This window comes from Myripristis murdjan, chromosome 6, assembly GCF_902150065.1.
Source record: "Myripristis murdjan chromosome 6, fMyrMur1.1, whole genome shotgun sequence".
NCBI classification, from domain to species: domain Eukaryota; kingdom Metazoa; phylum Chordata; class Actinopteri; order Holocentriformes; family Holocentridae; genus Myripristis; species Myripristis murdjan.
Window position 1 is genome coordinate 28,241,793 of NC_043985.1, and position 20,345 is coordinate 28,262,137.

General features: G+C 40.6%; 1 protein-coding gene across 1 annotated transcript; it reads right to left on the reverse strand.

Annotated features, from left to right (window-relative positions):
* Nucleotides 1-80: 80 nt before the first annotated feature.
* Nucleotides 81-20,112, reverse strand: cracr2aa (calcium release activated channel regulator 2Aa). The gene is made up of 18 exons (XM_030054125.1): nt 19,942-20,112; nt 15,869-16,279; nt 13,721-13,832; nt 13,442-13,628; nt 12,016-12,162; nt 10,847-10,937; nt 10,637-10,732; nt 8,349-8,536; nt 7,462-7,533; nt 6,648-6,693; nt 6,132-6,211; nt 5,687-6,047; nt 4,606-4,738; nt 3,575-3,656; nt 3,162-3,276; nt 2,434-2,535; nt 1,875-1,951; nt 81-1,302 (listed from the first exon to the last, which is right to left on the reverse strand). Exons 2-18 carry the CDS (start codon nt 16,097-16,099, stop codon nt 1,215-1,217), a joined length of 2,208 nt encoding a protein of 735 aa, XP_029909985.1. The 5' UTR covers nt 16,100-16,279; nt 19,942-20,112; the 3' UTR covers nt 81-1,214.
* Nucleotides 20,113-20,345: the final 233 nt, after the last annotated feature.

A 20,345-nucleotide genomic window follows, 5' to 3' on the forward strand; every position in this document is an offset into this window, starting at 1 on the left:
AGATGGTGCTGTAGAACCTCGTTTTGATTTCATTGAACCAGCATGAAATGAGAAATCACCAGCTCATACACATTCAAACATTCAGATAATATTCTTGTTATTTACAGTTCCATATATACATTATAGTGATGTGCAATACATTGGTAGTAGTGAAGCAGAATTAGTGACCACAGCACAACACCAAACTGCGACATGAGAGATCTTCACCAGAGCCCCCGCAAATTTAAGTGCCCTGTAGCAGAGAGTTATTATCACAGAACAACACCTCCAGTGGCTTTGAAGTACACTGAGGTGATGTGAAATAAATATTGAAAGCATTTATAAATATTTGAGCATTTAGATCCCAGCTACACTTGATTTGGTCTGTCGGGAGTCAATAATTTGTGTTTTCCACTGTTGCTTTGTACTGTTATGTACAATGCAACTGAACCCCATCGTACAAACACAGCACAAGTCTAATAAACTGAGAAAAAAAAAAAATTACAAATTAAAGCACGTTTAGAGGGTGAACAAGCAAACCAGCACAAAGTTTCACAAATAACACTGGATGAATACATGAGTACACATGGTAAAAAGCCCAATGTGACAGATTTAGGGACAATGAAGGCTAAACACACCTGCTACAGAATTACAGTCAAACTGCTCTGAGGGAAAAACCTCTTTCAGGCTCCCTAAAACAAGAAGCTGCCACTTCAAACATGGTGCCTTATCACTAGACTCATCACCATCCTTACTGGATCTAACAGAAAGGATGAAAGAAAGACACAAAGAAAGAAAGAAAAGCTACTTGTAACTATATAGGGAATTACATTTTAAAAATTTAATTTGTGAATTCAAACTTTTGCTCTATTGTAGCTTGTTTCTCAAAAGGCAAACTTTTTTGATATTTTCGTTTGTTCATTTGATATTTCTATGAAAAGTACAAGCAGTACATTTTTTTTTTACATCATAATTCATTTTCCTAAAAATTTACAAAATAAATCTATTTTGAAAATAATCTATATTGTTCTTGATAGTGCAATAACGTGTGTGTCATATGGCAAATGTGTGTCTTCAGGTCCGGGATTCACCACAGAGTGCTGCTAAGATCAAGACAGTGAAAAACGGTTGTGCTGGTTCAGAGTGATGTGACTTCACGGGCCCGCGTGTTCACCTGTGTGTTCACGCTGCCACGCTGTGCGCTGTAGTGAGGGAACATGTTGTGTTTTTCACTGTTAGCAGCACGATCGCTTCTTCTGCGAGGGGCTGCTGACCAGCTGGATGGTTTTCTCCTTTTCTTTGTCCTCTTGCTCTTTCAGGATTCTAGAAAACACATTAATGCATGAAGAAGAAGCAGTTAAGTCACACATACAGACACACACACACCTGACATGGCTACAGACTCTCTCTATCTCCCAACACTTGTATTTTGAGGGTAATTCATTTGCCAAAAAAGAAAGAAAAAGCACAGTAAACATAGGTCAAACTGGAATTGACTGGTAATGTTATTATTGTTGTTGTTGTTGTTATTTCAAATTTTCTGTAGATATCGCACTAATATGGTTGATTATTTTGGGTTAGGGTTAGGTAATTGTGTAATGAAAATCTGATATCGTCACAGCCCTATTGTGAACAAAATGATATTTTCATATGTTTCAGATGTTATGTGACTGCTTTGTTTTGCTCTACAGAGCCAGTTAATAAGAAAAGGCCCTTTGTGCCTCCAGCGCAGAACAAATTAAATATTTGGCTCTCAGTGAACTGCAATACAAACCACAAATCCCAGTTTGAAATGTGTTCAAGCTCTATTTTTACCCTAACACAGTTACTGCCTTTTGTTTTTCTGTTGCATAAAATTACTCACAAGGGCCATTATGATCATGGATTGTGCTCACCTGGCCAAATGCACCATGGACTCCATCACATTGTGTCCGGAGCACGCACTGCACTCATAGAAAATCAACTGGCAGTCCTGAAAACGAGTCAAATGATGGTGATGATGATGATGGTGACCATGATTACCGAAACAGAGAGGAGGTTTTTATGATTGGAACAAGCTGTGTGTCTGACCAGATGTTGTGTTTTCCACAACAACAAAGTCAGGCCTCTTAAATAACATTAAAGTAAATGGTGGACTATTGGTGGTAAGAGCACTGTGAAAAATAAGAGCATGTCTCAGCGGCGGCTCACAGGGCTCCAGTCAATCTCCATAGAAACGACAGACCAAACACCAGAGGGAAATGAGATAGAGGGATTAAAAAAACAGGAGAAAGATGACAATACAGACATTGTGGGCATGTTTGTACATGTAACTCTACTAAACCCACAGTTTTGAGTCATATTCATTTAGAAAATGGGCCACTTTGGGACAGTGGTCTGCCTGACTATAAACTGATGCCATTAGCACTGAGTCTAGAGTTTAGTGGGAAAGACAGACAGACAGAAAAAACAGACCTTGGCTAGTTTCTTTCCCACTCCACTCTGGACTTCTCTGTCACTCTCCTTGTCTGTTTTGTTCCCCAGGAGCATGATGGGTATGTCCTCACCTGAGCCTTCCTGTGAATGGAGAGAAGGAAAGAGAGATGGACAGAAAAGAGACATGAAACTTGTCTTATTGGAGGCCATTAAGGCTCAAGGCTTTGACCATCATTTCCCATCATTTTTCTGCTGGGCGGCTAGCCAGCAGTGTCACAGACATAAGAAGCATCACTGCTCACCAACACAGCAAGTGACCCATATATGTCCTCTTGGCATTTATCTATAATAATGATAAACTTTATCTATAGGACACTTTACAAATCCACAGGTGCAGAGTGCAACAAGATTTAGATACAGAGTACATAAAAAAGTTAAAACATACATAATTTAAAAAAGCAAATTCACACATAAATGAGACACACTAGGATTATAGGCAGGCTTTGAGATTAAATTATTTTTTAAAAAAAGAGATCAGACAGTGGCTTAATTTACAGCTAAAAAGATGCGCCATGGATATTCAACATGAATTTACCCAATTTTTTACTTCCTCCTACAGCATCAGACCAACTCAGCTACATTTTTATTCCCCTCTTTTGACAGGTTTTGTGCAAACATTTGTGCTGCTTAATATTTTCCTCCTGAAAGCATAATGTGATGTTGCTGTGTGTAATGTATGCAATAGGAGGGGTGAGTGTGTGTCTCACCTGCACACTTGTCAGCCACTGTCTGACAGCTGTGAAGCTCTGCTCACTCGTGATTTCATACATCACAACCACACCGTCTGCCTTCCGGAAGAACTGCTTAGTGATGCTGCGGTACCTGAAAGGACGGCGGGGAGGAGGCAGGCAGCGAGAGGAAGTGTCATGTCATGTTTTCACTATTACTTCAAAACTGAAAACTCCCCGTGCACTTTATCTGCAAGCTGCTCGCTCCTCTACACTTCAGTGGTGTGACTGTGTCTTTACATGGGAACCTGTAGAGGTGCATTAAATTCAACACACTCTGGTAGATCATTTAACTCTCCTCGCTTGCAACAGTGCAATACAGTTCTAATGTGACAAGAAATGTTGTGACTCTTCTTTCAAGTGCGATCATTTCTTTGCCTTAAGCCTCTCACCTCTCCTGTCCTGCTGTATCCCATATCTGCAGCGCCACCTGGCTCATGTCCACAGTTATTGTCTTCACGCTGTAGTCGATGCCTGCACATTGAAAACAAGACAAGCTGCTAGTAGGCACATTCTGTTTCCTCAAGCAGGCTGCATGATGTTAAACATATAGAGAAAAGCCATTAAGCAAACATGCCAAGGCAACAAACCAGTAAATAAATACTCAGATTAAAAACTGTACTCAATAATTGTAACTGTGACATTTGTTTTCAATCTGTCAAATGCTTAAAATGAGCAACTTCACATAAAAAAGGTTACATTCAGGTCAAAGGAAAGAAATTTGATTATACAAAATGAAATTTGTACTTGAGAAAAAAGTGGGATTTGACACTGACAAATACACACACTATTACTTGTACAGTACTATACAAGTACTTCCATATAATAAAATTTCAAAGGCTTAATTAAATTGATTTATCTCACAGTAAGTCTTTTTTATGGATGTCAGTTCTGACTTCCAAAAGAAATCCAACAGCTTTTGTTTGAAGTAAGCTGTTCTGTGAATGAACTCTTGATTTTACTCTGGACGTTCACAAACATAATAAAGCCAATTAGCTGGCTGTTTTCACCGGAGAATTACACGACCGCTGCCAGACAGTGTGACACTTCACAAGCCTTTCCACGTGATGCTGCCTGGCCAGAGCTGGCTTTAAAATATTTCAAGTCTATACACAATTTAGGAGATAACATCGCATACTTCCCTGTCAGTCATGGTTTACAGGAGGATAGTGTATGACTCCATTGTTATTGTGACTGTTCATTGCTGACACTGCTTCCCTCAGTCTTACTGAAATAGACATTTTGTTATCTTCTTTTTTTCAGCTTCTAACCAGGTATTACGTTTAACAGCTGAGTGGGCCAACACTTCAAGAGGTGAGAGAGTCTGTGGCAAACCACAGGGTTTCATCTTTTGATGCCTCAGCTCACAGGAACATAATATGGGGCATATGTGTGTGCGTGTGTGTGTGTTTGCACTACTAACCCACAGTCGCAGAGGTGCCAGAGTAGAAGCAGTCATCACAGAACCGTCTCAGGAAAGAGGTCTTCCCTACACTCGAGTTCCCCACCAGAACGATCTTGAAGAGGCGGTCAGGTGGCAAGGCAGCACCTTCCTCCTGAATAAACAGAGGGATTATGGGAGCAGGGATTGGGGGAAGGTCACGGGAACTCCAATTTAACAGTCAGTCTAGCGGCTAACTTCTTTGTGCAGCATAGGTTACAGCAGGTCATACATACATATTGATGTTCTCTCACTGAGAAACTCAACCCCTGTCTCACTCTCACCCCAAACCTAGTGCATGGTTTGACATGGTTTGATTCCTGAATACACTCTGCTGTGCAGCCTAACCTATCTTAAGCTTTACAAAGAGATTTCCTGCGACTACCCCAAGTGCAATCTATTTATGCAGATAGTTTGTGCAATCTGGCAATGTTTCCATTATGTCACAATCCTCCCTTTCAACCGGCACAGCAGCACAATGGGGCTAAATTGGTATTGTTTTATGAAGCTCAAACTGTGCATGAGAAAAACTCAACAGCAACAGCTTGTTCCATAAAAATGACATGAATACCTGGCACATAATCTACTGCCCTTAAGAATAAAGATTTTGTTAGGCTCAGTTCCTACCAAAAAACACTGGAAAACTATCTATTTGCCTCTAATTCATACACGAGGTTGAACAGATACAGTTTCCTAGTGTTCTTCAATAGAGAACAGTTCTGTGGATTATGCTGGGTATTCATGTCATTATTTTTAGAAGGAGCTGTTGCTGTTAGGTTTCTCACAGGTACATTTTGACATTTTGACAATCTCCATCCAGCTCCCACTGTTTTGGGGTGAAAGGAAACAAGGAAGATTGCAGCAAATTCACAAAATAAATATCTGGATGGATGGATTGTGCTATGGGTAAGTGGGAACATATCTTTTTTTCATGTGAGGTGAACTGTTGCTTTACCTAGTGGGTGCAGAGTAAAAAGATATTCAGATTCATCATTAGCTGTCATGATTCTATTTCAAGCATGCCCTTGTGTATACACAGGTCACTCGGTGTACGCAGGCTTACGTTTACGCTGGTCTCTTTGCCAACGGGCTGACCCCTTGGAGAGGTGGGAGCATCCCGTTCTCCCTCATTGCCCACTGGCTGCTGCTGCTGCTGGGCAGATGATGGAGCGGGGTAGATATCACTCATCACTAAGTCGATATTCTCCTCCTCTCCCTCGCTCCACTGCTGCAGCGGGGACTGGGCCTGAGTGTCGTCCTGGAGCAGGTGGGGGAGGTGATCCTCCTCAATGGAGATGATCCTCTGGAGGTGCCGTCTCTGGGGTGGGGGTCTACTGTCCCCCTCCTCCACGCTGGTGTTCTGGCATGAGCCATTCACTAGAATCTGCTTTTTAGAGTTGGGGCCCAGCTCCTCCTCATCCTCACTGCAGACAGAAACATACTACAGTTAGAAAAAAACACACATACATGTTTGCAGGTTTTAACAGTGTCGCTCAGTAATGATTTACCTTTTGAAGAGGCTTCTGTTTGTGTGTTTCATGGTATTTAGAAGTGGCCTCTGGTTCAAAGCTGGTGTTTTCTTTGGTTTCTGTGGAATCAAAAAGATTCTTTCTTTTTCCAGATTGTGGTATGAAATCCATGAGCCTCTTTTCCACAGTAGGCCTGAACAGGGCCTTGGCCAATTACACGACTATAACACAAATTTGATGGTGCTGTTTCCTTGACATGAGACTGTCTTAGCTTAAAAATCATATTTGGATGCAACAAGATGAGAAACAAGTTAAATTATGTTGTTCCTATTGTTGGAGAAAATGAAGAGGTATGAATAATTATTAAGCTCTAGCTAGACCTGCTGTGGAAAAGGGGCTATTGAGTGTTCAGTCAAAATTTTAGGGGGGATTCTGATGATTACTTTAATGTTTCGCCTTGTTTCTACAGTTCTTCACATAGGATATATTCTAAATATATGGGGCACATTAAAAATAATTCAGTAGATGGATTCTGCTGCAGCATATAAAACGTACCTGAAAGCACATGTCCCTTTCATCTCGTAAATGTTTGTTCATTTCCCTGGATAACAAACGCAGACATGAAAGACAGAGTGAAAATGCCGCTGTTAGGTCGATTATGCAATTTTCTCTCATTTTCATTATGAAACTTAACTTGTTGTGATGCACTGTTAGCCCTTTAATGTTTTTTGAGACTCAGCTCTCACTCATGTTCACAGGGAGGAATTTCATGGGTGACTGTGATACGTCTGTAGGCTAAAGATTAGAGAAGTAGGTTCACTTGGGCCAGCTGTGAAAACACTGGTGTGAAGGAGAGTGCTTAACACTCTCCATGCCCATAACTGTCATCTATATCAGGGGAGTTGGGGGAGTGTGAAATAAGCAGCTCCCAAGCAGAAATGTCTGTAACAAATGACATGTTAAGCAGAACATTTCTGAAAAGGGGCTTACATGCTCAGCAAGTCTTCCTGATAAACAACCTTTTCTCAGCTCTGACATGCATCAGTCTTGCTTTGCAGTGTGACCATTCTGGAGGAAACGTAACTGCCAAAAAAAGTGATCTGGTACATTATACAGCAGTTTTGGCTGAGTAACAATGTTCTGAGGCATTCCACGCCGCATGGTATTTGTCAAAAAGTTAAGGCAGTTAAACGAAACTGTCAAAAAAAAAAAAAAAAACACTTTAAAAGTCTTTAAAAAATACTGCAAATTGGTATGCAATTTACATAACTATCTATGTCAGCGTGACTGGATAGTGATTAAATGATTTGATGCTTAAATATGTGTATTTGTATGTCTTCTGTTCTCATGTTACTCTCTTGATCCATACCTCAGCAGGTCCAGTTGTTTCAGCAGGCTTGCTCGCTCTCTCTGCAGTCCCTCGGTCACCCTGTACACCTCCCTGTGTGTCAAACAACAATGCATTCACAATTACTGTGGCTGCGGAAAACGCTTTGTGACTAATCTGACACGTGGACTGCTGATGCTTCATTAGGAATTGAGATAATTTAGGTCTGATGACAACATCGAGCAAGTGGATTAGCACCATTTACTAAAAGTTTATCAGACTCTACTGGGAAAGGCAAAAACAACTTCTGTGGAGTGAATTAATGTGACGCACATCCTGTGATATTTATTCTGTTTAAAATATAACACCACTCAAAAATCAGGGCCAAAAGAATCAATATCAATGCATATTAATGCGCAATAAGCAAGACAAATTTCAGTGGGATCATGAGGATGTACTGTAGTGCAGATACAAGTACATCATGAAGGCAGGGTAGGAGCAAAATGGCTACTACAGCTGCTAGTCTCTCTTCTTGCCTGTCAGCATTACAAGAGATGGATTTTTCCAATTTTACAGCTTGGTGACAGCAGAGACAGCCAATTATATGAGAACTTGACATTGGTACTGCCTTGACAGGCTAACAAAAAATGCAAAATAGGATTTTAGCTGTGGTTTGCTGACAGTATAAAGATACATGGTTAGGAAGGAAATTTATGAATAGAGTATGGGTTAGGGTTAGGGTTAGGGTTAGCACTACAGTTGATTTGTTTTCCTGCCTCTCTATGTACATGGAGCAAACACGTCTCCCCCTTCTGGACATGAGAAACTTTGTAATTAGACTCTGATCATGAAAGAAGAAATGACGTGTCAAAAAAGGAAGGTTGGAGGTCATTAAAAAAAAAAAAGACGAGCTCCAAGCTACGACTCACATCTCCTTCTCCTCGTGCAGGCGACAGGACTGCTCCTGCAGCAGATTCAGCTGCTCCTGAGCCAGCACCAGCTCTTGGTTGGTGTGTTCCAGTTCCCGCGTTAACTCATCGTTGGTCTGCTTCAGCTTGACATTCTCCACCTTGGTCACATGCTGCTCACTGTGCAGCTCCTGGCACTGACACTCCAACTACACAGAGACCACCATCAAAAAAGATCAAAGGGGAGTCAACATGCTTCAGAGTAGGATATTATTTTCACACAGGGTTAAACTCATTCATCTGGTTGACACTGACCTTCTAAGTATTATCGGATTGAGAATTAAATAAACTAAATATTGTACTGGCCCGCCAGAGTCCTCCACCTCTGATCTGATGTAGGTTAACATCTGCTTATTCATTTAATTTTACAGTAATGTTCAAGTTGATGTTTAAAGGCCTAATACATTCCAGAGTTTCACTCACAGCCGATTGGGTGGTTTAGGTCACCCTGCAATAAATCAGCTTCTAACTCAAAAATTTCATTTGTATGAGTCTTAGTTGAAAGTTTTGGCACTCTGGCTTTTTCACACTGCCAAAACTGAAACTGATTACTGGCCATTTTAATTCACTCTGGCACAAAAATGGTCAACAGTAAACATGTTTTATAATAGCATAAAATGTTGCCTATCAGCAGTTACAACCTAAAAATATCTGAATTGGTCCTAGCTTTCAAAAATGCATGATTATCAAACCCCAGTCCACATTCAAAAACAAGAAATGCTTGGATAATTTCTGGGAAAGTAAGGGATGCAGCCCAAGCGAATCATGGACAGGAAAGGGAAAATGGATGAGAATTTTTTTTCCTACAATATGTTTCCTAACACTCCAAGGCCTTGGGGGGACATTAGTGGAGATATCACAACAAAATTAGCAGATGGGCAATTGCAAGATTAAAACTGCAACAAGCAAACACAATCTGATAATATTTAATTAGAAACTAGAGGACCCATTTCAACCATTGTGAGCTGGGACAGATAATGCATGGCTGATCAATGTACAATGGCCATGATAACCCAAAGTCAAAGGCTGAATATAGTGTGAATAACAATGGTCGACACAGACGAGGCTGGGACATCTGTGAGGAGACGATGGCATATTGTGAGGACACACAGATAGAAGTGCGGTCAGCCATCAGTCCGCCATTAAATACAACTCAACATGCTGCTTTAGCCACAAACCCCAGAGCAAAAACAACAGGGAGCGTTAATCATGCTAAATGCTTTTGTAAGCTGTGCGAGCCTTTATTGCAGTGTCTGGATGCCTGCTCTGCAGAGACTAGCAGCTTGGTAAAGAGGGGGCACTCAACTGCTGACACAATAATTAGAGGTGTTAAGGAGCTGTGAGGAAAAGAAAAGTCCTCGTTGACTCAACCGAAATTAATTTCAATTCAACTAATTATCCTTAAAAGCCTGAGTGGATTTGTGTGAATGGAAGAGTGACAGCACATATTAAGATCTATCAGTTTCTATTAAAGCAAGCTGCTGCTGCTACAGAAACCAATTGGAGAGGCATTGATTAGTTGCCCTGAGACAAACACTGTGTAAAACTGCCCAAATAACACCTCCACCTGATTTAGAGCTAGTGGAAAAACAAATAGTGTGCTAATCATTCAACTTCTGTGATGCAACCCGATGTAACCCACTTGGTTGCCGGTTCTTCGACAACAGTTAGGCTGCCGAGCATGTGACGCTGCAACTCTGTCGATAAATAATTGTGTGACACCAGAGCAAACCTCAGGGTCACTCAATTCTTCTAGGTCTCGATGTTTTGCGCTAAATGTATTGCAGAATTTACAGTGTTCAATACTTGGAGACAGAATTTATATTACTGCTTACTGCTAAAAAGTTCATTTTGAGGTGTGCATTTAGTGTGTTATATGATAATATTTCAATAGATCTGGGTATTCCAAAAAGCAGGAAAAATGGCTATTTGCAAAAATGAATATGAATAACTGGATCATATCCCTAAACCTCAACCTAAAATTCAAGTTCTGTTTTACTGATTCAAATGACTACCACCAGGATTGAGCCTAGTCTTCTCCACAGTTATCTGGCCAACTTTCCAATCCTGTTTTGTGGAATACCCCCCTGGTGACTGAACAGTGAAAATAAATAGCGGATTAGCTGTATTATAGTGTTTTGTTCAGTTGTGTCTCAAGTGCGTTCCTGTTGTGACAGTTGAATTTCCCTGTGGGATAATATCTGTCTGTCTTCTCTCTCTATCTAGATATTATACTTTGTCTTTCTCACCCTCCTCTGTTTCTGGAAGAGCTGTTCCAACTCTCTCTCCTTACTGGACAGCTGCATCTCCAGGTCTTGACTGCGAGACAGGAACCGCTCATGATCCTTCAGCAGGGAGAGACCAGAGGAACAGCACAAAGGCAAGTGAGATGTGCAGTATTTATCAGAGAAAGGCAGGGACAAAGAGAAGTCTGATCAGCATTAGTAACAAGCCTGTACCTGCAACACAATCCGATCCTTTTCGTTTTTTATTTGCTGCTCCATTTCTTCATATAGGCGCTGGATCTCATTATCATGTGTTGCTTCTTTCCTGTATGCATATTCGAATAAGAAAAGGTGGGACAGTATATCAACCAATTTTGCTTTAGTTCATAAAATTAATTCCCTCTCAGTTTTATTCTTTGTAAAAGACCTTTTGTAAGAGACGTGAGAAAAAAAACAACATCAAATCAATGTTTTAAGTGCACAAAGCATAAAAATGAGTATGACATAACAGTCCACTTAGGTGATGGATGCATATTTAATATAGAACCGCTTCACAGCTCATTATCAGTCTGGCCATCCAAACACTCCTGTGTTAATTCTACTGTCTGAGAATAGCTCTAATAACCCTTGAGCCCATCACGCTGACTAATCATCAAATATTCTTTGCAAATGTGTTCAGTGATGTCTGTCTGCACTTTAAGTTTTGTCTGAAAAACAGTCATATTATCTGATAAGACACCTCTGTCTGCTAAGCTGCATTGCATTTAACCACAGTGTTTGATCATGATACCTGTCACTTGCCTCTTTCAGAGCAATCAGTAACCAGTTCCCTACATCTTAAAATGACAATTCCACCCTAAATCACATTGACACTGTCTAAAAACAGAGACTACTGACATACATAGTGTTTCTGGTTTTGTTGTTTCAGGGTGTAATTCTGCTTTTCTGCTGGTAAAATCGCCAAACGTGATGCATACAGAGAGCAGCTGCAGCATGTGACGGCTGCTATGGAGCTTGAAGAAAGAAACACGTGTACTCTCCCTCTTCCATACTGGATTTCTGTCTGTATGCTTGTTAAACACTGCTGCATAGCAGTGACTCTACAAAGAATCTCTTTCTCTAAAATCTTTTGCTTTTGGGTAAATCCAACAGCTTCCATTTCTGTTTTACATCGCTGACTTTTAGTTAGTTGGTTTCTTATTCCTATTGTAGGTACAGTATGCTATACAACATGACACAACAAAATGGCACCAGAAATTCAATACAAACTGACAATCAAGTTTTATAAAATGTGTTAGTGTTTTAGCCTGTAATTTTCTTAAAAAAAAAAAAAAAAAAATAAGCACATCAAATGATGGATGTTTCTGTCATCATAATTAAAATGTATGAAGATTTCCCTTGACCTTTTGAGAGCACTCTCCATCTCCGACTTCTCCTGGTTGGCATCTTTGATCTGGGAAGTCACTCTGGACAGAAAGTCCTCAAAGTTGGCTAAGAGATGTGGTTCATCCCGGCGCAGCTGGGCCCACAAAGTACGAACCTCAGCAGGACTGAGGAGATATGAAGGAACAGAACAAACCAATTTCAGTCTTACTGTGAAAATGTTTTTTTTTAATCACATTTACTGTCTTTATTGTAAGATTTCAATGTGTTGTACAATCTTTTCAAGAAAACTAGCAAGGTAGAAAAAGGCAGCAGGTAGAGGCAGATTTGTTGGCTGAAACCAAGGCTTTGCTTTTAAAAAGCAACCATTTGGTCAAGGTGCTGTTGGCCTTGAAACATCCATTTACTATTGGGGGGTTGGAGGTGTGAGTGTATGTGGCGGGCTGTCATGACAGCTTGAGTGAAATGTTTTGTGTTCCAAGGTCTCCAAGCCATGCACTGACAAGACAGAAAAAGCAAAAAGCTGAAGTCAAACACTGAATTAAGCACTAAAACATAATCATACACTCCTGTCAGACTATCAAAACTGCACTATGTAAGAAATCCAAGGGGAATTCAGACGCAACTGACAAGTGATTAAATTTATACAGGAAACAATTAAATGTGTGCCAGTCTGATAAGGGAACAGGTCAAACCAATCTCTGGAAAACTCTCAAGTACAAAGTCCGAAATGGCTAACATCAACTTTGATTACTTTTGCACAAAGTGATTTGATCCAAAATGTCAGTAGTCATATCTTCAGGTCTAACCAGGTAGGCAGAAGTCAATAGGATGTACTTATCAAGCTGACATCCACCTCTATCCTGTTTACGTTTATCGAGTTGCAGTTGTTTGATAAAGGTGTGTCTAGTCATGCATTCACAGAGGCTCTGTTACATCTTGTTCAAGCTTACATGACAATGGCTACACAGACCACAGCTACAGTTACTAGTGGCCGGTTAGTATTGCTGTGAAACACCCAGAATACCTAGAAAGTAATGCCAGTGATGACAATTTGGTCAAGGGTGAGCAGACTGTTTTTTTAAATGTGATGATTTTCCATAAATGACAAAAGCTTCCCCCCATTTCTTTATTTTTCATACTATATTTATATGCTGAACATGAATATTATAATAATGTCTATCATGGCAGTCAGATTCTAACACTAAGGCACAGACTACAGACTGAGGGCAGGAACACCTTTGCTTTGAGAGTGGAAACTTCCAACTCTTGTTTGGTTTGTGCAGCTGATTTCAGTCTCACGCTAAGTCACCAAAATTACTGCTCTGACTTAGAGGAGGTGTTGATAAAGGGCTCGGAGATATGAAATGGACGTAATGACACATGCAAACAGGGCTGGAAATACATACAGTATGTGTTGTGAGCAAAATCATATGTAGCACTCACTCTTCAAACACATTGCTGGCTCCTAGACTCTCCATAAGCATGCAAAAGTGTTTCTCCTCTTCATCCTCGCTGCCTGCCAGCCTCTCCTCCCATTGGCTCTGGTACAGGGCCTCTGATCTGTTCTTACAGCCGTTTGCCTCCTCCATTCTCTCCTCTACAGAAGCTGTCTGGCCAGACAAAAATGCACCTGGAAAATCAAGAGATTAGATGAATATTCAGCATCACTATTAATGGTACCATAAATTGCATTTCAAGCACAAAACAGATTAAAAAACATACTGAAGCCAGAGGAGAACTCGTCCAGTGTAAGGAACCCGTTGCCATCCGAGTCCAGGGTGTCGAAAACATTCTCCAGCTCATCTGCACTGAGAGGGAGCTCTCCATTTAGCCTCTATTTAACAAGACACAAAACACAAGACAAAGAGCTCAAGGACATTAACTACTGCTGTAACAACTACTACATGTAAGAGCGGCCACGTGCGCTTTAAGCATTCACATGCAATGGATGTGTTAATGATTCCTTCCTCTGTAGTTTCAGGGCTTGTCACAGTTAAGCATAGATATTGCTAATAACCCAGAATGCATGTCACACACCAAACAACATATTTAATTCATGACTTAATTTGCATATTTGCTTCTCATCTTCTCAACCAGAAAATGTTTGCTGTGAATGCATTTTTGTTCAGCAGGACTGATACATTCACACACATTCAAAAGTTTGAGACTCCCAGTGCAACTACAGTTTTCAGAGGCTGACCACTGTGCAGCCTCAATGCAGTAGTTGGTGGTCAAGGCCCTCCTGATGGTAGATTTTGAATAGACTTAGATGTTTTTGAGAGGAAGTTGGAATTAACACTCATTCTCTTAGCAAAAGGTTAATTCTAAAAAAAAAACAAAACATTCTGACCATGAAAACAAACTGTTAGACTTATTCCAACAGAGCCACACCTCTGTAAGCTTGGGCTCAGGGCAATGTTTACTCTGCTCCAAATGTTGACTGAGCCCACCCATAGTATCCAAGGCAGGGCAAAGGAGACCGTCAAAGACATCAGTTGTTCCTTCCTTGTAAATTTGTTATCTGGGCAGAACATATCCCTTATGTCAGCAATGTTCAAACTGTGCAGGGGTGTAAAGCTTCACTGTTGGTCACAGTGTCACAGTTATTGTTAAGCTATGAACATCAGCAGAAAATACTACGCTCAAAACATGCACACAAACTACACATGTAAGTGGGGTTGATAACAGATACTGTGCAAAAATGAAGCAGTTTTCTATAATGTACTGAAGCCTAAATTTACAACAATAAATCTTTTTTATTATTTACATGCAATTCACTTTTGCTTTAAATATCTACATGTAATTTTAGCTAAAGTACTGAAAATGCAATCCATATGCTGCAGTGTAAGGCTATTACATAACAAACTTCTCAGTATGTACACCAATTGTCATATAAATAGTGAAAGGCAGAGGACCACTTTCCAGTCAGCAGTCTAATTTCCAATCCATTACCATAAACATCGGATCAAAGCTTTCCCTCTATGGAGATATTCTTGTTGGAGCGTGAGCCTACAAGTGCTTCATCAAAGGGTTATCCACAACAGGGATGAATATCTGAGGGGCAAATGAATCTGCACAATAATGTGAGTGGAGGAGCCGCACGACAAAGCTTCCGCATGGCTTTCTGTGGACGGCTTCTACTGTGGCTCCCTCTCAGTCTCTTTTCATGCCATATTGAATGAGGAGCACATGTCCTATGCATGTCCTGTTCGGCGTCATTAATGAGTGTACACACTGTCCTTGTACTCCGTGACAAGCCTGGCTGAATAAGCAGCTGCTTCTCCTTAAAAACAAATAGTACAAATCTAAAGTTGATTCACTACAGGTGTTGTGATATGCTCATCTTTTAGTAATGGGACCATGCAGTATTGATATCTCATTGAATGAAGAGAAAAAAAAAAATGTTCTCTACAAGTTATCAAACTAAAATAATGCATGTTTATTAATTTATAGGCTATTACATTCATCAGAATTCTTGCTGAACGGTGCTAAAGGGTCCTCACTTAGATCAATCCTCGGTAATTTTGCGCATTGCACCTTTAAATAGTTGTACATGAGGACCGTTTAGACTCAAGTGACAAGAAAACATAGAATAAGAACATAATTTCTCAGTGAGTTTGTCCAATGAGAACGATGCAGACTCAACCATGATCATATTACGTGCTTATGCCATGTTTATGTCTGTTGAGTCTACAGGGTCCTCACTTAAATTAACTCTATGCAATCTCGCATAGTGCACCTTTAAAGTACAACTACCTAATTTCACTTAATCACTTACATGCAACAAGCATGGACTGAGCTTCACACACAATAATTTAAAATGTTACAGCTCAATAGTCTCGCAGAACCTCCTCACACCAGCCATCTCACCTGCATGTCCCGTCGGGTGATGAAGCCCTTGTCCTCGATGTCACAGATCTGGAAGAACTCGTGGGTTTTCTCCTGGATAGTGTTATGTCCCGCGTCCCTGTCCACGCTCTTCTGCCAGTCACTCTCATGCCCACCAGCCTCTTCAGTGCTTCCATTCCTGAGCCACACAGTTCGGGCCACTGCAGTGGTAGTGGTACTGGTAGGAGCACAGGTAGCAGCAGAGGCTGCCATGGTGTTTATGAGTCTGTTGATGTACGCTCCGGGTAGCTCACATCAGTCAGGTACACACAGAGGAGCAGAGGGAAGAGATCCAGGAGAAGCAGAGCTTCAGGCTGCTGTACATCAGAGGCTTTCAGCAATGTCACCGCTTGTCATCTCTTAGCAACCGCCTCTTTAATTGGTCGATAAAGCCTAGAAGAGAGACAGGAGGACAGACTTCTTTTTAACTAGGTCTAACCTCTCTTGTACAAGGAATATACTTTTATTTATTGTAATACTATATGTGATAAAGTAATTATCTGTTCTTAATTATTTTTAATTTAATAATAAGGTCATGACATTAAAAACATGTTGGATCCCACAAGAACAGCACTTTAAAAAAAAAAAAAAACAAAAAAAAGTACAATTTATTTTGTTTGCATTTTCAATCACAGAAAATGCAAACAAAAATCCATCACAATGTCACAGTAATCTCCAGCATCTTATTGACTCATTCACTGACCCACTTGCATTTGTTTCTCAGCCCTTCAGGTATTAGGCACAGGAGTACTGCAATACAGTTTCAGGTAGTTATACCAGTAAACCAAATATGCCTTGGCAGTTTAACAGCAGCTCAGGGCTGTGGACCAAAAGCAGACAGGAACACTCAGACTCTTGTGTTTATCAATTATCTGTATTATATTATGCAAAATCGAATATATGTTAATGTTAGTAAACACATTAACAGAGGAAGTACTGCCTAGTGGAGAGATCAACGTCACCTGGAAAAAACAAACAAAAAAAACTTCCCAGACACACACACACACACACACACACACACACACTTACATAACCAATCTAATCTAGATATGCTTGTACATAGTGTTCAGCATGGTCCTCTGTGTGTTGTACACCTACAGTATAAAAGCCCACGGCTCACCTTCCGTCAGGGACTGTGGCCCCTGTGGCTGTTGAGGATAATGTCTTCTGACAAGGAAAGCCAAAACTAAAAAAAAGTTGTGGTTTGACTGGGAGGGTCCTGCCCGGAAATATTGACTGGTATAAGCCACAGAGTGGGGGATTACGGGTAGAGTGGTGCTCAGTGTGCGCTGGTTTGGAAGACTTGTCTTGGTTTATTGACTGAGTCAACTCAGGAAAAGAGCATCAGACTGTGCAAGAAATGACCCACATTAATAAATAAGTACAGATATCAGGGCCAGAGGGAGAGAAACAAATCAGGCGGAGAGACCAACAGCACTAGAGACACAGTACACACACACACACCTTGGTCGAGGCCCCCTGCTGCTTTTGTTGTCATTTTGTCTGCTGGTGTGTCTTCTTCTGTAATATGACTGTCCTGCCTTGGTAATTTGCTCACTGGGTCGGCGCTGTTGCACACCTGTCTCTGTGGTCCTTTCAAGATTTCTTCCATTTTCCTTGTTCCACCCTGGGGCTTTTTGGGGAGTTTTTTTCTTGCCTGCTATAAGGGTTAATTCGGGGGAGTCGTCATGTTTCGTCTGTAAACTGTGATTTGGGACTACTGAATAAACTTTGACTTAAATTCACTGGGGTTAGTATGATCCTGGCTGCTTTTGAAATGTATTCTCCAAGAAGTAAAGTATCTAAACTCAGATGTTCAAAGCCATATTTGACACCATTTCCCCAGTAATGAAAGAAATATTTATACTTAACCTGAACATTTAAAATATTAGGTTTTTCTTGAAATAACTGGTTTTGAGAAGGGCAGTATTTGAGGATGAATATAAACCTGTTAAATACTACCAGTATCAATTGGCCTACTCTATACCAAATATCTGACTTTTCTGAATAAATTTTAAAAGGAACTGTTTGTCCACATGCCATGCCTGCAACTTTGCTAACTATTGTGCAACACAGAGCATGAGTGAAAAGCCTCACGAGGAAAGTAAGCAATAAACGTGGTTTGTGTGTCATACTGATGGAGGAAATAAGAAAGGGAACTGAGGTGTATTGTTGTTTGGAAGGAGAGATCAAGTCTATCTTCTTTTTGTGTGTGTGTGTGTGTGTGTGTGTGTCAGGCCCAAATGCATAGTGTTGTCTAATCTCTGCGGACCAACTTAATAGCTAAAAGCCATGCAAAACTTTACGGCACTTAGCAGTGGGTTTACAGGGGTGATTAAGATGTAATCCTTTGTTGAAACAACACAAGTATGTTGAGACAGGTGGAAAATGAGCGAAAGGCTATCAGGTAAGAAAAACAACATACAGACGGCACAGGCCAGGAGTTTCCAACCTTTTTCATGTCAAGGACACCGTTACTTGTTATTCCACTGACAAGCATGTTGTCCCAAAGATACAGACCCATCTGTACGGCTGCTGAAGAGATAACCATGAGCGGTGGCAAGCAGCTGATCAAAATGGTAATTCAGATACATGGTGCCACATTGTTTTTTAGGGATTAAAATGGTTATAACTGTCAATTTATATTAAACAATATAATGCTGGGGACACAATCAAAACTCCCTAAAGTTATCCACAATTTGATCGTCTTGTGCTAAATGATTCTGAATTTCTCTAAGGATCACTGAATTCTGCGTTGGGAACCAATAGTGGAGCCAACCCAACTCCATGTCCTCTGCAAGTCATCCATGAGATGCTTTATGGTGCTTCCCTCAGTAACACAAACTGAAACTGAACAGCAATTGACGCAAGTCACCTGCTGTAGCTTTACTGCTTTGCATACAGTTACCTTATCTGTTTCAGGGTTTGGCTTGAAGCAGGTGGTGGACGGAGCTGCTAATGGCCCAGATGAGCCCAATAATTTACAATGGAATGAGAGGTTATAGTTTTAATGCAATAGAAATCTAAAATCAAAGGGTAACGGATGTTCATCCAACTCAGTGTGAGCCTAAGTGTTGACAAACTTCTGTGTGAACATGGTTCATCGGGTTATCTGATTTTGTTTCCGAAAGCTCTAAAACAGAAGTCACCATACACACAGGACAGAAAACAAAAATATGAGCTTCTTTATAGGATCCCTGCATTTAGAGGTCACAAACTTGTGCTAAATTTAAAAGAAGAGAAAAAAAACTAATTTGTCTTCAACACCATCACCATTCACTGCATCATTTAAAGTTGTCCTTCCTTGTTCCATGTGTCACTCTTCATAAAGGTCATACGCCTAGGCTATATGACTATATTTCTGTCTGTTGTCTTGACAGAGAGACAGTCACATAATATGTCACCACTCAGGCAATGATATTACAGCAAACATGCGACAAAGCATTAGTCAGATCTCATCCGTCCCTGCCAGCCCCTGCTTTGTTTTAAGTATTTCAAGTTAAACAGGTCCAAGTTGCCAAAAGAATTGTCTTCCTGGAGTGGTACTAAGGGCCACGGCCTCATGCAACCACACAAATCTACAGCTGCTATTCTTAGTTGTGGTTCTTAGTTTGCTGAGTAAATACCACAGCGCCTGTCATGTGTTTCACTGCAGCAACAGGAGTGTCACAAAAACAAGCAATGAAACACGGGGTGGTGGGCAATGCGGGTCTATTCAGAAAAAGAAAAAAAAAACAGCTGATGGAAGAGGACGATTGGTGAGAAGAAAAACAATAGAATAATACATTCAGAGAAAACACGTGTGACAAGGTGCATCATCACTTCCTTCCTGATAACTAGAGTTCAGAGTTATTGTCTTATGAAACTTCCTGTGACGGATGACGGCTCCATTGCCTTAAAAACATGAACTTTAACAAGCAGAGCAACATGACTACGTTAACATTAGCAAGCCAGTCGCCTGTAAGTTAACACACAGCAGCAAACAGAGGACTAGCAAGAGTTTTTTTAACGGTTCACCCACTGACAGTCCAGGAGGAAAAATTCAGGAGACTTACCGGTAGATTCAAATGAAAAGTGCAGGACAGGAACAAAACCTTCCTGTGTTCTGTATCTACCGCTGCCTTCGCCTTTCATCCACTAACTTTACTAAGTATCCGGCTGAGTGCAGGAATTTGACGGAGTTGTGGCTGTGTAAACTTCAGGGGAGGGACTTCGAGGAGACATCGTTTGTCGCCATGGCAACACCTGCGAGCGGAGCGGAAGTCTCCCTCACTTTCAAGCTGGAAGCAAAGAGTGGCCAATCCAGACGAAGCAAGAGGTGCCACTCCTTTCGTCTTTTCAAAAAAAAAAAAAAAAAAAAAAAAAAGCATGTATATATATATATATATATATATATATATATATATATATATATATATATATATATATATATATATATATATATTTTTTTTTTTTTTTT

What these genes read in the sequence shown, in the direction of transcription:
- cracr2aa (XM_030054125.1), bottom strand. Translation starts at nt 16,099, where the DNA reads ATGGCAGCCTCTGCTGCTACCTGTGCTCCTACCAGTACCACTACCACT. An exon ending in GCCAGCAATGTGTTTGAAGA is followed by an intron (nt 12,163 to 13,441) that starts GTGAGTGCTACA and finishes ATATCTCCTCAG; the next exon opens with TCCTGCTGAGGTTCGTACTT. An exon ending in TGGCACCTCTGCGACTGTGG is followed by an intron (nt 3,657 to 4,605) that starts GTTAGTAGTGCA and finishes TTCAATGTGCAG; the next exon opens with GCATCGACTACAGCGTGAAG.